Source organism: Neovison vison, chromosome 6 (assembly GCF_020171115.1).
Source record: "Neovison vison isolate M4711 chromosome 6, ASM_NN_V1, whole genome shotgun sequence".
Classification (NCBI taxonomy): Eukaryota; Metazoa; Chordata; class Mammalia; order Carnivora; family Mustelidae; genus Neogale; species Neogale vison.
Genome location: NC_058096.1, coordinates 74,852,309 through 74,876,245, shown reverse-complemented (window position 1 = coordinate 74,876,245; position 23,937 = coordinate 74,852,309). Strand labels below are relative to the sequence as shown.

The following is a 23,937-nucleotide window of genomic DNA, read 5'->3' as shown; positions in this document are numbered from 1 at the left end:
AATTTGGGCTGAGAATGTTACTAGAAGTAAATAATTATTTCCTTTTGTTGGGAGTCATAGTCTCCTTGAAGCATTTTTTTTTTTTTGCTACAGATATAATCTTACAAATTTCGTAAGTGTAAAGATAAATAAGAATCATATCTATATCTATACACTGAATTCTAGGTAAGACAATACTTTAAGAAATTCTGAGTTATCCATAATGTGATGTGCCAAGAAGGCATCTTATAAATCTTTTCCTACCTTTAGTTTTCTACAGCAGGGTCACATTTTTTTAGCTGAAAATTCATATAGAAGCATTAGATTTGGATGGAACATTTATCATGCCTAGATCAAGACTTTTGCCTTTTTTCTTAATATTCTCATTGCAAATAAAAACCATGAAAAAGCCAATATTTTGCTTTATGAGAGATTCAGATTCTCATTTGGCTATGTATATATTATATACATATAATATATATATACACACACACATATATTTATACTCATTAACACTACAGTTATGAGTTCTACCATATGTGCTTAGGAAGTAAGTGAATTGGAATTATGCAAAATAAGAAAAAGATTGAAAGGATCTCTAGTTTTTCAAAAGATTTAAGTTGCTTTGGGGTATTGAACTAAATTCAGATTCCCAATGAATTTACTAATCAAATTAACATTCATTTAAATATTTCTTCTAAGATGCTAGGCAAAAGATTAGTCATAGAAAAAAATTATTAGAAATTAAAATAACTTTAAAATCAATTAATGTGATATAAGTGCAATTAAATTTTATAGTTTAGCCACCTCTCTTATCATGCTTAGAAAGTATAAGAAGTAGCATGTACTTCTTGAATTTATTAGTTTTGTGAATACGTAATTAAACTTCCAAGATAAGATTATTTTATGGTTTGTGCTTTTGTTGAGAATAGATTATGAATATTTTATTGTGATATAATTCTGTTTATTCCACTTCTTTGTTAATTAGAATTAACTTATTCCCCAAATAGGAAAAGGTATTAAAACTTTGTGAAACAGCTCATTTCCAGAGAACACTTTGTTTTTCTGTAAGCATTTGTCTTTTAGAATTTGTGTTTAAAACTAGCTATATTAAGCAAAACTGGATATATTATTGTTACACTTAATATGGTTTATAATTTTAGTTTTAATATTTTACTTATTAACTCATTAGTGCTTAGTTATTATGGCTTTGTCTTTTTCTTTTCTGATGTGGTACAATTTAAATATTCACTTGAATAAAGCAAACAACATAACTCCACCTTCTCTCCTCTGGGACTGAAATCTGGGATTGAAATGAGGAGCTGACCACACCCATTTCTGGGATAGCAGGACTGTGAGCACCCACTGGGAACATTTAACAGATGGAGCATAACTGGAAAACTGAAATAGTTAAAGGTTCCAACTAATGATGTTTTCCTTTTTTTTTCTTTTGGCTCTGGATAAGGAAAATGGGAAGCTTTATGAAAATAACATTATTATTATTATTGTCATTTTTAACCCAGTGAGCCACCCAGGTGCCCCTATTATTGTCATTTTTAATGAGGAGGACCTGGCCAAGTGTTAGCTATCAATTTTCTAAGAGGCTAAGTTATTTTTCTGTTTTACTCTTAACAAAATATTTATAGCATTACATGTTTTATTTGGTTTCTGAAGGACTAAAAGTACAAAACAACAGTTTCCAGTTGTTAAAGTTACTGGGTCTTCAAATTTATGCATTTAGGTAAGCCAAATATCTATGTCATTGTCTAAATGGAGCACTTTCTTTTCTTTTTTTCTTTCTTTCTTTCTTTTTTTTTTTTTTGGCATAACTCAAATGCTTTAAATCTTACATTTATTCTTTTAGATCACTGGTCCCAACTTCTGGCAGCCAGATGTTTCATAAGTAAGAAAAAAAATATTGTGTGAAGGGTTCAAAACTTCTGGTTTAAAAAAATTATACATTGATATGTGATATTTGTTAATGTGAATGTTATAAAACTCTTATTTAACTTTTCATGTGGTTATATCATGATTCTGTGACAAGATTGCTAGTTTTTTGAGTCATGGCTACTTAAATTTTTTTACATTGCTTCCTGTATCTAGTAAGGATCCAGTCATACCATTTGTTCATTGACTGCTAAATTTCTGTGTCTCGCCTAATCAAATAGTGAAATAATTTTAGGATCTTATCAACCAAATGTGCCAGGTTCCTAATTACATCTGCCATGCTTCTGCCTATGTCAAATCCAGCTCAAGGCAACTTGACAAAATTGACTTTCTAATTGTGTGTGAGACAGAACTACTTTGTTGATTATCCCAGATGCATCTGAAATCATCATGTGAGTTAGTATTGTGGTGAAGCCAGGGTAAGTGTACCTATTGTCATTTTGAAGACTAAACCAGTTTAACCTGTTGGGAACTGTTTCCTGTATCAAAATCCTATCTCTTTTAGCTAATTTATCTAGCCAATTCTGGATTCCTTGTAAATCTGTAGTAATTTTTTTTTTTTTTTTGCTCCTGCTATCAGTAATTAATAATGGAATCTTTAGAAATTGTTCTTAGAATTTTTTCTCAGGAATAGGATTTAAGAAAATCTTAGTAGTGAAATACCATATTTACTACCATGACTACTTACCAACTCAGCGTTGTTCTCTGCGAGCTTATAATCGTAGGAGTAAGGGTAGAGCATCATTTGGGAGTATGAATGGATTGTCAGATATGCTTTGATGGAAGAGAGGTTGCTGCGGATGAAATTAGCCAGGGCCTTGGTCTCTTTTTCAGACTCTGCAGCAGGTCCACAGTAAGTTTCATCACAGGGGCTTCGAGAAGCTCCGATTTCTAGAAAAACAGGTTGTTAATGGAATGGTCATCTATGGAAGTTACCACAAGGCATGTTTCAAACTTTCAAATTAGAAAGTTAAAAATAAGCTATTTTTACACGGATCCTTATGATAATGTATGTATATATGTATATAATACAGCATGTATGCATTACTCACAAGATTAGGGGTGGTATGTTTTTAAGCTTATGGGGTAAAAGTTGCATGTGAAATCACCAGTGTGTCCCTGTGTAATAATATACAATGAGATCAATATAGTGTAAAAAAATTAATAATTAGGGGACAAACTAATATCCATGAGAAATTTCCTTATTACTCTAATCATTCTCTGAGAGTTGAATCACAAAATTAGAATTATATCACAATTTTATTTAAATAATTATTTAATGACTGTGTCCTCTAGATTATATATCTCGAAGTAGTAGGATTACGTCTGGATTCTCAGTCTTGTGTTTCCAGCATCTAACATAGCTGGGAATGCAGTAGAGCACACAATATGTTTTTTTGAATGAATAAATAAACCGTTTATTGTCTGTGCTTTCAGAAAGTTAGAATTCTAAAATATAAAATTTTATATTTTTTCTTGTTTTAGACATTGTTGTGTTTTCTTGTATTATTTTTCCTTCTGTGCTTTTTCAACAGATGCTTGCAAAATGGTGATCCCGATACTTACTGCACCAACCAGCATCAAAATTTCTGTTGGGGTCTGTGCCAATGCAGGTAGTTCCAGCCTGGGTGGAACGGGTCTTTCTCCACATTCGGTTCTGAAAGTGGATTATGTGGTTAGGCCAAGTATAACAGAAAGTGGGTTGGTTTTAATTTCATCATCCCCTTTCAGTATTGGCTCATATACCTTGGTCCAGGTGTAGACGTAGCCGTCAATATTGACCACAGGCAAGACATAAAAGTCTAACTTGTCGAGAAGTTCTGTCATGTGGATTTCTTGTCCATAGGTGCGGATAGCCTAAGTATGAATTAGGAAGAGAATTTCATGGAAAAATAGAATACGTGATGCTACTAAAATTTACATAGACTGGGTGAAAATTGACTTTTGTAATGGAAGCCATGTCTCTTTGAGGTAGACATTATTAATATTTAAAAGGCAGTTAGTAAAATATTACCCATAATTTTGGTTAAAATAGTTGTTTTTAATTCTTCTCTGTTTCCAGGATATTCTTTTATATCCATATATAACTCACATAATTATTTCACTTTTTACTTTAAAGATGAACAAAAGATTTAATAACATTATAGACTTTTAAGAAACATACATTTGTTTACTTATTTTGCAATAATTTTTTTTCAGAGTGAGTAGGATGTGAGGGTAAGACCTATACTTAGTAAGTAAAGAATGTCTATGGATGGCTGTGCATGTGTCTAATTTCATCTAGAAATTTATTTAAAGTTGTGAAACCTCCTGTAGATGGTTGCACTAGAGAGTGTGTCCAATAAGAAAAAAGAATGAGAAGACCTCCCATTATGAAGTGAGCTCACACTAATGGATTTTGGGTGGCTCTCACCAAGGCTCCAGGCTGAATAATGATGAAAGTATCCTTTTTACTCCTCTATACTGAGTAAGAGTTAAGAGACTAGTTCTCCTTGCTAAGTGATGATTTCTAAGTGATCTCTCTATGAATGAAGGACTTCTTTATGAATGAAGGACTTCATGCTCATTTATTATGTTCTCTTAGTCATAGTTCCCCAGCCCCAGGATCATATTAAACTTAAATTCAACTCTTTCCCAGGCTTTCTTGAATAGACTTTAAAATATTTAAGGCTTCTGTGTATTAATAGTTATTATATACTTTTTGTGACTCTATACATTGTATTTATTATAATAGCACACGATAAAATAAGTGATTTTTAGGCTGGAGGAGTTATAGAACCACATTCTTTTAGTGAACCACATTCTTTTAATCTTGGAGATAACCAAAGTAGTGATAAAATTTCTTCATTCTAGAGGGCAGATGGTGAGATATCCATTGAAGTTAAATGGTTCTAATTGGACACATAACATGTCTAAAAACCAAGACTGTGACAAATAGATACAGAAATATTTCACACAAAAGACAGTATATTGTATATAGTAATATTCTTAATTTTAAAAGTACTTCAATATTTTAAACTTCTAATTTTGAAGTAATTTTAGACTTAGAGAAGTGTCGCAAATAGTTCCCATATACCCATCACTCAGCTTCCCCTAATGTTTTCATCTTACTTAACCATGGTACATTGATCAAAGTGAAGGAATTAACATTAATACAATAATAAAGTTAAACTATAGGTTTTATTTAGAGTTAACCAATTTTTTATTTTTTAATTATTTTTTTAGTATGTTGTTAGTCAACATATAGTAGTACGTCATTAGTTTTTGATGTTGTATTCCAAGATTCACTGTTTACATATAACACCAATTTTTCCACTCTTGCCTTTTTCTTTTTCTTTTTTTAAATTTTATTTTTTTATTTGACAGAGAGATAGCTAGTTACACAGGGAACACAAGCCAGGGGAGAGGGAGAAGTAGGAGAAGCAGGCTTCTCACCAAGCAGGGAGTCCGATGTGGGACTCGATCCCAGGACCCTGGGATCAGTGAGCTGAGCCAAAGGCAGATGCCCAACGACTGAGACACCCAGGCATCCCTATTATCCATTTTATGGTCTAGGATCCAATATACAAACAATCCCAATTGCACTGGTTATCATGTTTCCTCAGTCTCCTCTTATCTGTGAGTTCTCAGTCTTTACTTGTCTCTTATGTCTTTGACACAGTTGAAGAATTCTGGTCCAGTTACTTTGCAGAAGGTCCCTCAATTTAGGTTTGTCTCTCTCTCTCTCTCTCTCTCTCTCTATATATATATATATATATATATATATATTTATGATTAGAGGAAGGTTATGAATTTTGAGGAAGAATACCATACAGATGATGTGTCTTTTCAGTACATAATATCAGGGGGTACATGATACTGATTTTGTCTTAATGCTGGTGATATTACTGGTGATATTAACCTTGATCACTTGGTTAAGTAATTTCTGCTAAGTTTCTCTACTGTAAACTATGCCTTTGTAATGTAATACATATTTTTTGGGGGATACTTTGAGATAGGAATTATCCTATTTGTCTTTAAACATTTACTCACTGGGGCACCTGGGTGGCTCAGTGGGTTAAGCCGCTGCCTTCGGCTCAGGTCATGATCTCAGGGTCCTGGGATCGAGCCCCACATCGGACTCTCTGCTCAGAGGGAGCCTGCTTCCTCCTCTCTCGCTGCTTGCCTCTCTGCCTGCTTGTGACCTCTCTCTGTCAAATAAATAAAATCTTAAAAAAAATTTACTCACTAATTTACATATGTACATAGGTTTTTGTGAAATGATTATTACTGCGGTGTTCTAATGATAGTTTTCTATTTTGTTCATTCTTTGTGCATCTATTAGTTAAAATTCTTCTTTAAGAAGGAGTTGTTCCTTCTCTCCTCTTTATTTATTGAATAATTTATCTATATTAGAATGGGCTCATAGATGTTTAAAAACTTCAATTAAAGGGTTTTCACATATATCTTATCATTAGAATTATGAGGAATGAAAAACAGTATCATTTATAGTGGGATTGCCAGTGAAGTATATAATGATTATTGTTCAGGAGATAATAATAAACTTAGTGGCTTATCCACAATCTTTAATTTTTAAATGGCCTATGTATTATACTACTGGTTGGTCTCTCTACCAAAGGTGGGTGAGAAAGTTCAGATGAGTCAAATATAAATAAATACAATTTAACAGCTGTTTTAAAATCTTATCTTATAAAGATTTCTTGGTGAAAGTTGAAACTACTACCCAAAAATGGGAACTTGGAATTACGAAGTTTTTCTGTTATTATTCTCTCTTATTATAGGTAGATTATAAGAAATTGATTTAAATAAACAAAATACTTTCTACTTTTCTTCACCAAAAATGATTCTACATACTGACCTCTCTCACAAACCATTGGCAAAATGCAGGAGAAATCCATTCTCTGGCATGGAAACCACAGTCCATGAAAATGGCAGGCTTATTTGGTCCAGCTTTGCCAACCTATTGCAAACAAAAAAAGGGAAATTGTGATTCATCACAGTCAGGGGTTAACATTCACTACCTGTCTGGGCTTTGGATTCAACAGGTGAAACTTGACAGCAGCAAAAGATATATCCCATGATTAAATTAAAACATAATACTAGCACAGTATGTTCTTGCCTCTAGATACAGTGTTTGAGCTTACATGGCTGTTTATTATTTTTATTAAGCTTGACAAGCTCATATTTTCAGAAGATGCTGATTACCCTGCTTAATTGTACTCACGTGGAGGTTATTTTCAGCTGCTATTATTAGGTGACATGACCAAGACAACTGGATGAGTAATTAGAAGTAATGATGATTGTTGCTAATCTTCTAAGAGTTTTCCTTCTCTCCTACTTGCTCCTTGTCTTTTTATTTTCTTCATTAGAATTACATGACAAAAATGGCATTAGAGAATGACAGAAGCAAATCATTGATAACGCTCTGTAATGTTGTCTGATAGACGTGAAGTTTATGAATCTCTAACAAATGGATTTGCAAACAACATCTGGGAGAGAAGAATTTCATCGAGGTAGGTAATCATTTACATTGCTTACAGGAATGTGGTTAAATTTATAGGACTTCTTGTATTTTATTGCATTTTCCTTTTGAATAAATCAAAATAATGATTTAAAAATCCACATATGATAAAAGAAGCTGGGGAATCTGTTTGACTCCCTGGGGCATATAGGCAGGGAAAGAGTTATAGCAATGTTTGGGATGAGCATGTCTGTGAAACAGATGTTAATGTGTTAGAATTCATTGATTTAAAGCCCTCAGATATGGGAAGGTCAAGGGTAAAAATGGGTACCTTGAGGAGGTACATAGTGCGTCCTTCAAATGTGGTTCCAATGGCTCTGCGAGAGATGAGGCCTGGATTCTCACTGGTGACTTGTTGAGTCCAAGCCTCTATCTACCAATGCAAACATTTGTAGATTAATGTGCCATTCTTAGTCCAGTTCCCATAACAATGTCTGTCTAAATCATGTGCACATCATACCGTTTCCCATTTGTTGTACTTCTCATAACTGTGTCCAGTTGAACGGACCTGGCTGTCAAATTGACCTTCCAGCACAGATCTCAGGTTGCTTATCAATACCCTGCAATAAACCAAAGGATGTGCTCCTGTGAACATAAGAGTATTTCCCAGTGAACATGCAAAAAAGCAGAGTTGCTGCCTTAGTAAATTGTGCAGTACATTCTCCATGGATTACTTGTGTCCTCTGAGTGTTCCTGATACCCTTCAACCTGAGCTGCTCATCACAAAAAGTGAATATATCACTGAAGACTGCAAGCAAGGCAGACCCTCTCTCAGCCCAAACTTGACATATGTAAGTGTCCTTGGACTGTAAATTCAGAAAATGGTTTCTTCTGGAACCTGGAGCATTCTGGAACAGCCTTGGGCTGCCACCCAAAAGTATGCAATTGAGTCCTATCTGTGGACTTTTTTCCTTGGGACTTTCCTAGTTTTAGCACTAAAAGTCCAATGTCCCAGGAACAAGTACATCCCAGGTAAACTGGGACAGTTGGTCACTTGAGGGCCTTTCTCTAGGTTCTTTTTTTTTTTTTGTTTGTTTGTTTTTAAAGATTTTATCTATTTATTTGACAGAGAGAGATCACAAGTAGGCAGAGAGGCAGGCAGAGAGAGAGGAGGAAGCAGACTCCCTGCTGAGCAGAGAGCCCGATGCAGAACTCGATCCCAAGACCCTGAGATCATGACCCGAGCCGAAGGCAGCGGCTCAACCCACTGAGCCACCCAGGCGCTCCCTTTCTCTAGGTTTTGAGAAAAATATCTTGAAAGGTAGAAATTTAGAAATATTAATAAGCTAAATATTTATTAGGCAAAAAATGCTGGGTTAAAGAACTAGTTTTTGCTTGTTTGTCTTTTGGCTGGTTTAAAGTAACCAAAGAATGGTTCTAAAGCAAGGTAGTATGAAAATTGGTGACAGAACTTTGAGGCCTGTGTATTTCTATAAGGGATTGTTTAGGTGAAAGTTTCTATTATAAAAGGCAGGCTGGAATGTGTGGATGTGTGTGACTTCATTTGTCTTTGCTGCTGCTGAGAGGAAAGTATGTTCTGAAAGGACAAAATTTTGTGACCATTAATGTTCTTGATCACAACATTGTGAATATTATGGACAGAAGCTAGTTTGCAGAAGCTTCTATTATCCACAGTCAAGCCTTGAAATGTTTTTATCTGACACAGAGAGAATTGCAGCCACACATCAAAAAGTGTACTTCTCCTGTGGCTGCCCCAAGGGCATTCTGATGAAGTATGTCAGGGACGTCCTCTGAACCTTCCTCCTGGTCTCTTCTTCATTTGGTTAACTTAGGAATGAACTTGTGTCTGTTTGTGGAAAATGCAGTAAATTAATACTAAATGATATTTTCTTCCTGGCAAGTGGCAAATACTGTCTTAAGGTCTTAACTATCTTAAGATGGTATATAAAAAAAAAAAAAGGGGGGAAAGGAGCGGATTTTATGATTTAGCTTGTGGAAAGAAAATTTCTCCTTGAGCAGCCATTAATACTCTGTTAGTGTATTAGTTTTTATGGCTGCTATAAATTACCACAAATATGGTGATGTAAAACAACATGAATTTATGATTTTGCAGTTCTGTAGGTTAGAAGTCCAACACAGGTCTCAGTGGGCTAAAATCAAAGCGTCAACAATGGTGTGCTTTTATCTAGAAGCTCTAGGGAAGAATCTGATTCCCTGCCCTTTCCAGCTTCTAGAAGCTGCCCACATTCCTTGGTTCTTTGCCCTTCTCTTTTAACTTTGAACCCAGCAATGACAGCTCAAGTCTTTTGGATGTCACATCACTCTGACCCCATCTTCTGCCTCCCTCTACCACTTATAAGAACCCTGTGATCATGTTGGACCTTTCTGGACAATGTAGAATAATCTGCCTATTTTAAGTTCAGCTGCTCAACAACCTTAGTTCCATCTACAAACCTAACTCCTCTTCGGCATGGAATGTGATACATTCAGGTGTTCTGGGGATTAGGATATAGACATTTGGGGCAGGACCACCATTCTGCCTGCTTCAGTTAGGCATTGTTACTATAACAATGATTATAATAAGTGCTATAATTATATTCAATACCCAAGTTGGATTGTTAGGGGATAGGACAGAAGTAGAAGGAATCCAGAATTAGAATCAAAAGGTCAGAGGTCATGGTTTTGCCTAACTTATAAATTGGCTTCAGAAAAATCATTTAATCTCTGGGCCTTACTTTTATAATTTTTAGAATGGGGCATTTGATTGGCTGACGTTAAATGTCCTTTTCATTTCTAAAATGCAGTGACTTGACTCAAATCTGTAGGCCTTGGTCATAGTTGTCTTTCAAGGTTTATGAAAAAAAATTTAAACTGAAATTTCTCGTTACCATAAACTTCAAAAATTCCAGGAAACACCTAAAATAGATAGTTTAGGAAAATGATTTTCAAATACAACACTTATAAAAAGTAAAAACAAAAAAACAAAACCAAAGCAAAACAAGCAAAACAAAAACCTTTGAAACAAAAAAATCGACTGGCCAAAATATTAAAGAAAACAACTATATACCGAAATCATCAGTTTGAAAGAACAAATGCAGTATAACAAGGTTGAACTTTTCTGGCTGAATGGCAAAACTAAAACTCCAAGAGGCAATGGTAAATGACATCTACTTGAACAATCACTTGAACAAGATTTTTCATTGTCAATGAGTGAGTACAATATCATCTAGGACATTTTGATTGTTAGTGGTGCCCAGAGAAAAGAAATAATCACTTAAATGCTCCCAGGCATTCCACAGCCTCAACTGGATCTAAGACCATAACCATAGGAAGCTCTGCTCTATCAGGAACCGGCTGAGTAGAGGGGGCAATAGACCTTTCACAAAATATTGCTATCCTTTCTCTGCACCTAATCCTCAAATTCACATTATTTAGGAGAATCAGTGACTATGTAGGGATTAGTGTTTTATTTGGTAGTTAGATGAGGCATTCTGTTAGAGTCATTACTATGTTAACTATTAAATCTTTACATTAATAATTAGGGCAAAGAAGCATTAAAAAAAAAACCAGGCAAACATCCTGTTAAATTTAAGTTGACACCCAGGAGTATAAGTACCCTCTAGTAAGTTGCAAAAGAGCATCAAAATGAGGTTGAAATGTGGTGCCTACTTTTGCCTGAAGGCAGGGGATTGACCTCAAATGATCCTTTCCAGCCTTGTGATTATTTGATTTTATTAGATTTAAGACAAAGCACTACTTAAGCTATATTACAAATATTATTACTAAATAATGAGCTTCTATTCTAGGAGATTAAAACAATGCCTCTTGGGGCGCCTGGGTAGCTCAGTCGTTAAGCATCTGCCTTTGGCTCGGGTCATGGTCTCGGGGTCCTGGGATCGAGCCCTGCATCAGGGCTCCTTGCTCAGCGGGAAGCCTGCTTCTCCCTCTCCCTCTGTCTGCTTACTTGTAATCTCTATCTCTCTGTCAAATAAATGAATAAAATCTTTAAAAAAGAACAACAACAACAAAAATGCCTCTTAATGTAATAGAGACTGCATTACAGCTCCAAAATAGAGGCGTGTACACTGTTTATACTTTCATATGTTCCTTTTATAGTGCTATCCAACTTCTTTTCTATAAACATGCAGGCAAATTAGATAACAGGGACTCCCAAAAAATCAAGGAACAGAATATCTGAGAAAAGGAGGCATGACTCCCTTTTTTCCCCCTTATACATTCTTGAAAAATGAGTATTTGGTTAGTTCCTCTACTACAGGCCCATTGCTAGTGAAGAACATTGTTATGTACCCATTGCTATCCAAGGACATGTTCCTGTCTTAATCTGAAATACACAGAAAAATAATATTATAGGAAGTTATATTAGTAACAGTCTCTCCCGGGATTGGATGGGGGCAAAGACAACATTCCTGTAATTTGTAGGAAGGTATTCTGTGAAAGCCTGCCCACCAAAAAGTCTGTTAACGGCTTCAAAACAGTAAGTTGGAGATTTGCACCATCCATTTCCTAGTCTTTCTGTATCTAAGGGTGCAGCATAAACATAAAAATACAGTTATTATTCTTGGTGCACACTTTCTGAATTTTTTCCCATGGCAACTCAGAAATTGGTTAAAGCTTCCAAAGTGATAACAAGTCTTGGTGAAGAGGGATGCAACCATGGAAAAATCTGCAAAGCTATTTTGGTGGAACTTGTGCAGTAGTAGATGGTTCCTGTTGGATATAAACATGATTACAAACTCTTGCCAGCAAGAACCTGTCTAAATACAAATTAGTTACCATATGAGATAATAATGGGATGCACAGGGACTGCTTACAGTCCCAGCTAGGATATTGCTGGTGTGCTCCTCCAGCAATAAAGTCTCTAGGGACTTATAATTATTTAATATTTAGAAAATTGTATGCTACATGTGTGCTAAGCAGTGAACAGAGAAGCAAAAATTAACAAGAGTTTAGCTCTTGGGGAATTTCCAATGTTCTACATGAGATAACATTCATATCCAATTCCCAAAAAGTTTATCCACTAAAAAAGGATATAAATTTTCCATCTGATAAAGGGAGATTGATATGCAATTAGAAGCCATATTGCTACTTTGTGATATAGGTAGAATTAGGATGTCATTTAGGTAGCTAGGGTTAGCTTACGGTGTCTGATCTTCCTTTTGTTTTTCTCAAAGAATTATAAAGAAACTGGCGGAGGGGTGGGAGGTTGGGGTACCAGGTGGTGGGTATTATAGAGGGCAAGGCTTGCATGGAGCACTGGGTGTGGTGAAAAAATAATGAATACTGTTTTTCTGAAAATAAATAAATTGGAAAAAAAATATTTTAAAAAAATTACCAAAGGCTAGGATTTTAAAAGTTCTTCCTAGTGTAATAAGAAGAGCAAAAAGTCACAGACATGAATCTTAATCAAATTTTGAAACTTAACTGTGTTATATCTTTGTTTTAAAAAGACAGTCCATTCTTGAGGTCACATTTTGACACTTCTCTTAGGTAGAAGCAGATAGCTAAGCTATATGAAGCCTGATAATGGGGTTAAGCAAAACAATTTCTCTTGACCTTTAAGAAATATTTCATTTCTCTCTTAGTATAATAGTAAACCATAACAATAGTAATGCCAGTAGCAATTTATTTACATATTGTTTTAGTTCATCTTCACAGTCCTTTGAAAGAGGTATTATATCTTCATATTATGGATAAGGAAATTGAAGTTCAGAAAAATTAAGTAAATTATCTAAGGTTACACATTTAGGAAGTTGTAGAGTTAGGACTTGAATCTGTTTTTTTGTTTTGTTTTGTTTTGTTTTTCCTAGAGCATTTACTTGTTATGTTATATTGTACCACTTCTGATGAGATGCAGACTTTATAGGTAATAATTCTGACATCTTCACTAGCATAAATACTATTTGATATTTTTAAGATGTGAAAAACAAGAGAAAGTTTCCGTTAAAAAATTTTAAGTTACATTTACTCAAAATTAATGAAGACTTGAGCTTGTGGTGGGGTATTGCTGGATAAACATTTGAGTGTTCAGGACTGGAGCTTGATACTGCCTCTTTGCTTCTTACTGATCCACTCCCTGGAGGAAGAACTGTTTTGAACAAAAGACCTCATTTCTTTCTTCTCTCTAGTGCAGATTCCTCCAGGTTAGCGTGGTCTCTCCCAGTTCTAAGCTTACCATATTGTCAGTTCTCTGCCTAGAGTATAATTTTTTCCTTTTCTTTGGCTAACTTTGGCTCATCTCAGTTCTCAGGTGAAGACTCATTTCCTCTAGTGGCCTTTGATTCCCAGAGCTGCTCAATTCCCCTGTATCTCTAGTACTTCATTGTTCTTAACATCTGTTACACAATTCTGAAATTCTTTGTTTAAAGTTAAATTCTCTGTTTTCCTCTGAAGGGGTTAGGGCCATATCTATCCTTTATGGTGCTTGGTACAGGTAGGCACTTACTGTCTGTTTGTTGATCAACAATGGACAACTGCTTCTACTTAGGAAGACACTTGCATCTAAAAAGGCTTACATGGCCCAGTGTGGTATTTGGGGAGAGGAGACATGTGATGATCAGCTTAGCTAACTCTGTTCTAGGCCTCTGGGGAATCACTTTCTTTTTTTTTTTTTTTTCTTCGTACTTTTCTCTATGACTTCTATTATTAGAAATAGTGGTGGGGGCTGTGGAGGATAAAAGGACAGAGAACCATTCAGTCTGACCCTAATCTTGTCCTTAATCTAAAGGAGTATGAGGAAGAAAAACAAAACTGGAGGTATCACATTTCTGGATTTCAAGTTATATTACTAAGCAGTAGTAATTAAAACAGTATAGTACTGGCATAAAAATAGACACATAGATCAATGGATTATAACAGAAAACCTAGAAATAAACCCACAATTATATGATCAGTAATATTTACAAAAGAGGAATGGATATATAATGGGGAAAAGTCTGTTCAACAAATGCTATTGGGAAAACTGGACAGCTAATGCAAAAGCATGAAACTGGCTCACTTTCTTTCACCATCCACAAGAATAAACTCAAAGTGGATTAAAGATCAAAAGCATAAAAACTCTAGAAGAGAGAGTATAGGCAGTAGTCTCTCTGACATCAGATGTAGCAATATTTTTCTAGCTATGTCTCCTGAGGCAGGGGAAATAAAGACAAAAATAAACTATTGGGACTATATCAAAATCAAAAGTTTCTGCACAGTGAAGGAAATAATTAACAAAACTAAAAGGCAGCCTATGAAATCAGAGAAAATATTTGAAAATAACATATCTGATAAATGGTTAGTATCCAAAATATATAAAGAGCTCTGATACAACCGAATATTGAAAAAAGCAAATAATCCAATTTTAGATGAGCAAAAGAAATGAACAGACATTTCTCCAAAGAAACTATGTAGATGGACAACAGACATATGAAAAAATGCTCAACATCACTCATCAGGGAAATGCAATCAAAACTACAATGAGATATCACATCACATCTATGAGAATGGTGAAAATCAAAAACATAAGAAACAATAAGTGTTTGTGAGGATGTGGAGAAAAAGGAACCTACTTGCACCATTGGTAGGAATGCAAATTGGTGCAGCCATTGTGGAAAAAGTATAGAGGTTCCTCAAAAAATTAAAAATAGAACTACTCTGTGATCCAGGAAGTATATTTACCCCCCAAATGCAAAAACACTAGTTCAAAGGGATACATGTATGTTTACTTTTATTGTGACATTATTTAAAGTAGTCAGATTATGGAAGCACCCCAAGTGTCCTTCAATAGGTGAATGGATATAGAAGATGTGGCATATATACACATGGAATATTAGTCTCAAAAAAGAATGGAATCTTGCCATTTGCAACAACATGGATAGAGCTTGAGAATGTAATGCTAAGCGAAGTAAGTCAGAGAAAGACAAATACTCTATGTGGAATTTAAGAAACAAAACAAACAAAGGAAAAAAAAAGAGTAGATAGACAAACCAAAAAACAGACTCTTAATTATAGAGAACAAACTGATGGTTACCAGAGGGAGGATAGGTCGGGGAGTGGAGGAAATAGAGGATGGAGATTAAAGAGTATACTTATTATGAGGAAAAAAACAATCAAATGATAAGAAAATGTATGAGTGGTTAAGTTGAAATAAATATTGATTGAGTCTGGTATGCATACACAAAAAGTAAGGAGCCTCAGGAGTCCTTAAAGCTCCTAATAGGTCTGGTTGCTCAGTTGGAAGGAAGACTTGATATTATTTGGGACTAAAACTGTGTCTAGCTGATAACAGTGTTCATTGGTTTGGCCTATAGTCTATATATAACCATTTAGCAGGTCAGATATCTTGCTGAATTGGGGTTTAGGAGTCAAAACCATTATTTTAAAAAATTGGAATAAGAACTAAACAAAATATCTACCAGGCTTAAAGTCTTATAATTTGGAATCTAGGACCAGTTTTGCCATCAGCTATTTGTGGGGCCTCAGGGAAGCCATGGTCTTGGTCTTACTTTTACTTTCCCGGGGTTATTCAGAGGCTCAGATGAAAGCATACATAGGAGAGAATTTCAATAGCTATAAAACATAAACTTACTCATATTGTAGTTCATTCTGCTCCAGAAAATCTTCCACAGTGAAAATATCTTCTGCTTTTACACGGAAGTCAACTGTACTGTGAGGTTTGATTTGTGTGACAGAATCCGGTTTCCAGAAGTCAATCTGAATAAGGAGAAAAATATATTATGTTTGACAACTATAATTCAATGATAGTGAATTCAGTGATAGTGAATTATCATCAGCAAGCACACTCTTACTCTACTTCATTGAGCTATTTTCAAACTCAAATTATCCATGAAATCTCTTAAAAATATCTCCTTGAGTGAACAAGAGTTGGGACCAAGCGGTATGTCAATAAAAATGTTTACATGTATATACATATATATACTGATTATCATCAAGCATGAAGAACATATAATTATTTCCCATAATGCTAGTTAATTTCCCATAATACCAGTATTTTATAATGGCTCTTATTCTATTTATTGATTTTCTGGAGCAATTGCTTATTGTGATAGTAGTGTTTGTGATAATGGATAAATGTTCTGAATGAATGATGATGAATTAACTACAGCCACAAAATTTAATAGAAAGAAATTGAGCTTTCCTTTTTACTTTTTAAATGATTTATTTTATTAATTTGTACTTGGAACTCAGCACTCACAGTAATGTGCAGAACCAGGATCTACATCTCTGACCTGTGGAGGATATATTGGAAAGGAAAGTACATCTTTCTCCAGTGGTCATCTTGTCGTCATGGCCAGAAACAAAATACTCTCAAAGATCCAGACATTTTCATTTGTTCAGTTATTCATCAGCTTTTACTAAGGACCTACTATGTGCTAGGCTTTGTGCCTGAGACTAGGAGTACACTAGTGAGCAAATCAAACATAGCTTCTGTTCTTATGGGGGAGATTTTGGAGAAAATTATGCACAAAAATAACAGAATAACATATTTGATAATTCTAATGTTTTTCTTTGTGGATGTGTGGTTTCAAATCTCCTTTTTTCATGGAAAAACATTAACCAAGGATGTGTTGTCTCTCTCAGGTTCCTGTTTTCTTGTTTCTTCTTTGAGCAGAGGAAAGTGAGCTTGAGATGAGCCTGACAATGGGTCTTTCTCTGCCTCTGTTTCTCACCCAATCCCTGTAGGTATTTATGAGCTGGTCTCAGGCTGGAGGTAATATTTAGGACCATTGCTTGGAAATTTAGAAGCGAGTTTTGACAATACTTAGAGGTCATTTAATAGAAACTAATAGGTAAGATATTAAGATGATTCAATTTCAGATACACTTTCCTGTGGAGAATCCAATAATCTATGTCTTGTCCTGGTAATCTTAAGACCACTGTAGATGTCTAGTGGGTGCTGAGTCATGAGTCAGGGCTGTAGAGTGTATAAGGGCAGTATGAGGCAGGGACATTGGGACAATATCAGAAGGGATTCCAGAAGGAAAATATGAGCGTGGTTGTCACTAAGGTGTTGAAAGGTGACAGTATTGATGATTTGATAAGGATTGGCTACACAATGTGATCTAGTGAGTCAAAGATGAGAGGATAAAGATGAAAGGTTAAAAGAAAGTAGGGGAAGTACAAAGACATGCCATGGTAAGAACAGAAAAAGCTAGGGGCTGGTGATGAATTCTAGTTAGCCAACATTGTAAAGAGAAGGACACTGAAGACAAGCATATTATGGAAGAAAGCATATTTTTAAAAGTTAACTGAATTTGTGTTTCTAATAAATGCTTATCATTCCAAGATGAGATGGGACAGGGATGTATATCTTTATTATAGACACAGAGGTTTAGAATTGGTAGAGCACATAAAGCCCTCCAGGCATCTGTAGGCAACTTGACTGAGGTGCACCCATACATAATGCGGGGACCTTTCAGCATACTCAGGGAACTCCCCACTGCCAAGATCTGCATCTCTGTGTTTGAAAGCTCTTTCCCCTAGAACTGGAAAAAAACAAGCTAACAGCTCGTAGCAAGCAGGGGATGGCAAAAACCCCCCAAACAAACAAAACTCTTTCCAGAGACGTGCTCAACCAGTGACCCTGGAAAATAGATGTCTAAATACTCCAATTCCCTTGCTTCTCAGGTGGGATAAATAATTCTAAGGTGTATGATTTGCACACCCATTCCTTGAGTTCTCTGTTGGATTAAGCTCTAGTCATACTCTGTGCTGTCTTAATAGTATCCCTTTTGTTAGCTGCCTTCCCTTCTCTACATCACTTCTCACTCCTCGACCAGTATTCCCTATATTTCCCAAACAAAATCTTTGGCCTGAAATCTTTGTCTAAGATTCTGTTTTGAAGAATCTATATTAAGATACTACCTTTTCATATACAGCAGCATATACCTGCATACCGTCTTGGTGATGGTTTTAATACAATCTTGAGTACATTTAGTATCACTTCGGAATAGCCTAATTGCTTTATGAATGGGTTTTCTTTGCTATATTAAGTTGAAAGTTACCTTTCCTAATGTCTTACTTCTTGCTCATTGGTCTTGGTTCTCCTAATTATTGGGAGATTGATCTCTTTCTTTCTATATATTTATCTGCATATCTACATATGCATATCTCTATATATGTACAGAGAGAGAAGAGGGAGAAAGAAGAGAGAGATACACGCAGAGAGAAAGACTTTTAAGATTCTGTAAGGAGAATGATGGATTCTTTAAAATGGGGTAGATAAATCTCATGAAAATGTTCGACAGAAAACTTGCAGACCTAACCTGAGGTACCTTAAGATTTCATTTTGACATGGAGAAGATTGATCAACATATATACCAAAATCCAACAGTATGAAGTTTTCCAAGTGTGATGCAGACTTACTATACTGAAGTTAATTCCCAGTCCTTCTTAGGAGAAATGGAGCCAAAAATCAGGAGCAACTCTATAGCCTCATAGATGTTCACCAATACATGAAGTATGGATACAAATAATAAACTCAAAATGTTATCACAAGGAAGTAAATATACATTTCAGTAATTATCAAGACCTTGTGAATGAGATCTATATCTGAAATATGGAAATAGAGCAAAAGATGATATGAGATATGGAGAATTGAATTATGTGTTAATAATTTATAAAATGGAGGTTATAAAATTATAATTCTAGGAAGCTGAGTTACAAAAAATCATAAAGAGCATTTGTTGGAAGGTAATGGGATATCTAACGTGATAATACTGTGGGAATGTCAATTTAATCAGCCAGCTGGCTAATAACTGAAGAGCCTTTTTTAATATATTAAGAGACCAGCACAAAGGCAAGATAAAGTAGTGTATCCACTATACATTCTTTTAGGGCTTAGAAGAAAATAAATATTGGTATCAGGAGTCTTTGATTCTTTATAAATTTATATAAATTTGTTTCTTCACATTGCACTTGATTCTAAGTTGAACATCTGATGGACTTTTCATTTATATAATGGAATTTTCTTTTCCTCTTGGAAGAAAAAGTGACTTCTAATTGAGGCTCAGTTCCAGAGAGCAGGGAAGAACTTAGTAGAAAAATATAGTGGGGGTAATGGGAACCCTGGAAGACTGGAATGATGTTACTTTGGCCATAGATGAACTTGCACCTTATCATAGAGAAACAGGGTTCAAGAAAGCATAGAGAAAAGAGAATAGGTTTTGTGGTTAATGTCTCCAATAAAGGAACAAGTGCAACTCTGATTGCAAAGAGATGAAATAAAACCCTTACTGTATAATTACAGATGAAAAGGGGAGGCTACCAGAGTCCCATGTGGTCACAGCTCTCCTGTACATTCACCTTATAAAAGGATATGTTCAAAAGCTGGGAGGAAGGACACATGGCCAAGGATGAATACAAAGACTAGATGCCCTTGTCATGATCTTATCAGGAAGGCTACAGTCCAGACTATGCTGCACTTGCAAGATTGCTGAGGAGAATAAAAATCTTTTCATTCATGTTGGAAATAAAATGAATAAAGAAAAAACATGCAGTCCCATTGCTTGGAGCTAAAGCTTGATGTTTGCAGCTGGGAGAGAGAAGTCACTTTATTTAACTATTGTTTGACTTTTGTCTTTTCTCAGGGGGTATACTATTTCTTGTTTCTTCTATTTCTGGAGAGGTAAAATTGCCATAAGTAAAAAAATTTTCACATGTTAGGATTTTTAGCAGAAACACCTTCTTTGGAAAGAGAATATTGAGGCCTAAGATAGATGATGAGAGAAAGGATTATACTGGCCATGTAAATTGCATTCAAGATTCCAGTTCTAAAGATGGTAATAATAACAAATACTTCTATAGATATCATTATATAAGTTCTTTCTAAGTGATTTAAAGATTTAGAGGACTTAATGTAAGTCCTTTAAATCTCACAACAATCCTATAAGGTAAATACTAGTATTCTCATTTGACAAAATAGAAAGTTGAGACCCAGAGAGGTGTCCAAGGTCCAGCTAGCAAGTGGTAGACCCAGGAATTGAAATCAGGAGTCTGAGTCCAGGTTCTCTGCTCTCGACTATTTTAAAATGCTGAATCTTAGGTAACTAAAAAAATAACAGCATGTGTGATTGCAGAATTTCTCAGCACCCTTGGAGGAATCAGAGCTTGAAGGAATCACTAAACAGTGGAGGGGGTAAATCTTGGATTTCAGAAATAGGAAAACAGGTGAATTCCAGAAGCAGGAGCTCCTTGGGGCCTGGTGTGGATTCTGGCAAAGCTGCAGAGTAAACTGGAAGTAGATGGATTTTGAATGTTCAGAAAAGGAAGCTATGATCCCTAGGAGCCAACATGGTTTAAAGCAAGAGTGAGTCAGGCCTAATGAACTTCATTTTATTATTGAAAAAGACCACTATCCTGATGTAATGCTGAATCTGGATCTTAGCAAAACATTTGACCAAGTCTCTGCATTTATATTCTTTATAAGCTGGAAAATACAATGTTAGCTACAGCTAACAGTAATGTGGATACTTGAGCAAACTTACCTGAGGATGGTTGGTTAATGCATCACTTTCAGTACTTAACACATTGGAAACTCATGATAAGTATGTATTGAATGAATAAGCCATGAAGGAGGCCTCTAATTCTGTGGTGACCCCTCATTGACTTAATATTTTTATCAGTGACAAAGATAAAAGTTGGAAAGTCATGCTTGTCAAACTTCTGGTAATATAAAGTTAGGGGGAAGAATTATTTCCCTGGGTGACTTATTTCATTATAAAAATGATCTCAACATGCTGAAAACAGGATATAAAGACACATTTAACAGGGTAAATCCAAAATCCTGCATTTAGGTTAAAAAATAAATTAGGCAAGAAGAAGTAATATCTTGTTTGAAGGTGATTCATGTGAAAAAAAGAATAACCTAATGGTTTCAATTGGCCAATATATTTGTTATAACCTAAGATTATTCTGTAAACTGTTCAAGATGTTGAAAAGAATCTCAGGCCCCCTTAATAAATGTCCATTTTACAGATGAAGACAGACAATGGTCCTGCAGTATGTATTAATCAGAGCATAGCTAGGGGTCCATTGTCAATTCTGAAAGCTACATTTTAAAAAAGAAATATAGACAGAAAGATTGAGCTATATCCAGAGGTGACCAGAATGATCAGGTGTCTGTAAACCCATGCTAAGAGAAATTATAAAAGGCCTAGAATAAATAAATTTTAGAGGGTGAAGGGCCATCTGTACCCCAAAGTTTATAGCAGCAATGGCCACAGTCGCCAAACTGGAAAGAACCAAGATGCCCCTCGACGAATGAATGGATAAGGAAGATGTGGTCCGTATACACTGTGGAGTATTATGCCTCCATCAGAAAGGATGAATACCCAACTTTTGTAGCAACATGGACGGGACTGGAAGACATTATGCTGAGTGACATAAGTCAAGCAGAGAGAGTCAGTTATCATATGGTTTCACTTATTTGTGGAGCATAACACATAACATGGAGGACATGGGGGGGATGTAGAGGAGAAGGGAGTTGAGGGAAATTGGAAGGGGAGATGAACCATGAGAGACTATGGGCTCTGAAAAACAATCTGAGGGTTTTGAAGGGGCGGGGAGTGGGAGGTTGGGGGAGCCAGGTGGTGGGTATTGTGGAGGGCATGTATTGCATGGAGCACTGGGTGTGGTACATAAACAATAAATTCTGTTACACTGAAAAGAAATAAATTAAAAATAAAATAAAATAAATTTTAGAGGGTGAGACACAGTATTTGGCTCAGCTAGGTCCAATGGGCTAGAGTTGGAGAAGGTAGCTTTTAGCTTCATATAACAATTGGAATGACTTGTAAGGCAAATGGGCTACTTTGAAAGCAGTATTCCTGCTATCCCTGGAGGTGCTCAAGCAGGTGTTATTGGAACTAGAAACCAGGGATGATATTTCTATGGAGGAAATTCCAGGTTTGAGTTGGAATAAATGACTTTATTTTCTTTAAATTCTAAACTTTTGAATTTCAGATTATGATACTGTATCTTCTTTTTTTCTCCCCATACCTTAAAAGCTTAAAGAAAAAACCTATAAAAAGGTAGATAGATAGATATAGATATAGATATAGATATAGATATAGATATAAATAGGAGATGGATATTTAGGGGATAGCAAATTATTTTGGTTTATATTTCATGAGGAAACAGGTTTGGCCCAAGTGAACAATTTGTGGTCAGCAATAGCTTCCTGCTAAATGCATATGTAATTAAAAATATCAGTTCTCACCCCATATACAAATCCCATATACAGTGGATTTTTTAAAAATTAGCATAGAGATTTTGGTTTATTGAAAGTAAAAACAAATATGGAAATCATTCATGGCTTTTACCTCCTTTGCCCCCCCCACCCCTTCATGTCATATCGTTAAGAGGGCCTGAATCAAGGTCATGAAAACTCAAGCTGTTTGATTTGGAATGAAAGAAAATCAAAGGGAACAGATGATACATGGGATGTGGAAATGAATTTCAAGTTGGACAGAAGCCCAGTTTTTCAGTAATATCCAAGTTGATCATTTTTCACTTTTGCCTTAGAAGGGAAGTGACTGTACATTAGATGTACTGTGACCTTTGTGACAGTTCCATCTCATCCAGTTGTCATGTCCTGTCAGCTCCTTAAAATGTTTTCATGGATTTATAATACTGTAGGGCCATGGCAATCTAATTTAGGCAGAAAAGAAGGTATTGTGGCATTAAATGTTTTTCAAGTTATTTCTTGCTGTGGTTAATATTTTAGTCATTCTTCCTTTGATGGAATCACAGTGCATTCTAAGATTTTAAAGTAAGTGTAAAGCAAACCTGTACTACAGGATCACTACTTACCTGGGTGGTGCTGGCCAACTTACGGAGTAAGTTGATGTGATTTTCATCTTCAACATTGACCCGGAACACCTTCTCACTGAATGGTGAGATAGCAGAAGAAGACAAAATTTAAAATTGGGTAGTGCATTCAAATTTTTTGGGATAGCAAGGAAGAGGACTTAATCTTTTAAGGAGTTGCTTACTTACCCTTCAAAGTGCTCACCAGAATGGTGAGAAGATGCTAGGGCCAGAGTCACAAGAAGCAAGAATGTCAGCATTGTGACTGACTAGATCCTTTGGGTGTGTTTTACCTGCTTTTATAGTCCAAGGTGTTCTTTGTTTTCTTCTTCTGATTGCAGATAGGCACTATCAAATTTTGATTAATGGTTTTCCTAGTATTATTGCCTTGGTAGCTGTGTAAAGTCAGAGAGGATATCTCTCTCAACACCTGTGGATACAGAGCAAATAATCTCAAGTTCAACCCATCTAGTTTAGATGTCAGACCTTGAATAGTTGGGAGCTAAATGAGTTTTAAATAAAATACATTTTTTAGTCATTTTTTTGTAGTATTTTTTTTCATTTTGAATTGAGAATAACATACAATGATTTAAGTGTAATAGTTGATGACTTTTGACAAATGCATACATTCATGTAACAAAGATCCCAGTGAAGGTATAGAACATTTTCATCACCCTAAGAAGTTCTTTTGAGCACCATTC

General features: G+C 35.4%; 1 protein-coding gene and 1 long non-coding RNA gene across 2 annotated transcripts in view; one reads left to right on the top strand and one right to left on the bottom strand.

Moving 5' to 3' along the window:
- The window catches only part of CPB1 (carboxypeptidase B1), a 34,568-nt gene extending 11,013 nt beyond the window's left edge, over window positions 1-23,555 (bottom strand). Inside the window, exons 1-9 of the mRNA XM_044255075.1 lie at window positions 23,426-23,555; window positions 23,240-23,315; window positions 15,996-16,120; window positions 7,908-8,007; window positions 7,719-7,820; window positions 6,785-6,886; window positions 3,673-3,783; window positions 3,493-3,583; window positions 2,615-2,817 (exon numbers count right to left, since the gene is read on the bottom strand). Of these exons, the coding sequence (XP_044111010.1) occupies window positions 2,615-2,817; window positions 3,493-3,583; window positions 3,673-3,783; window positions 6,785-6,886; window positions 7,719-7,820; window positions 7,908-8,007; window positions 15,996-16,120; window positions 23,240-23,315; window positions 23,426-23,496 (981 nt within the window). The 5' untranslated portion in view covers window positions 23,497-23,555. The remainder of the gene's footprint in view (window positions 1-2,614; window positions 2,818-3,492; window positions 3,584-3,672; window positions 3,784-6,784; window positions 6,887-7,718; window positions 7,821-7,907; window positions 8,008-15,995; window positions 16,121-23,239; window positions 23,316-23,425) is intronic.
- LOC122910444 lies at window positions 1,546-7,412 on the top strand. The gene is made up of 3 exons (XR_006385224.1): window positions 1,546-1,720; window positions 3,462-3,539; window positions 7,371-7,412. It is a non-coding gene; the product is annotated as an uncharacterized LOC122910444 (long non-coding RNA).
- Window positions 23,556-23,937: the final 382 nt, after the last annotated feature.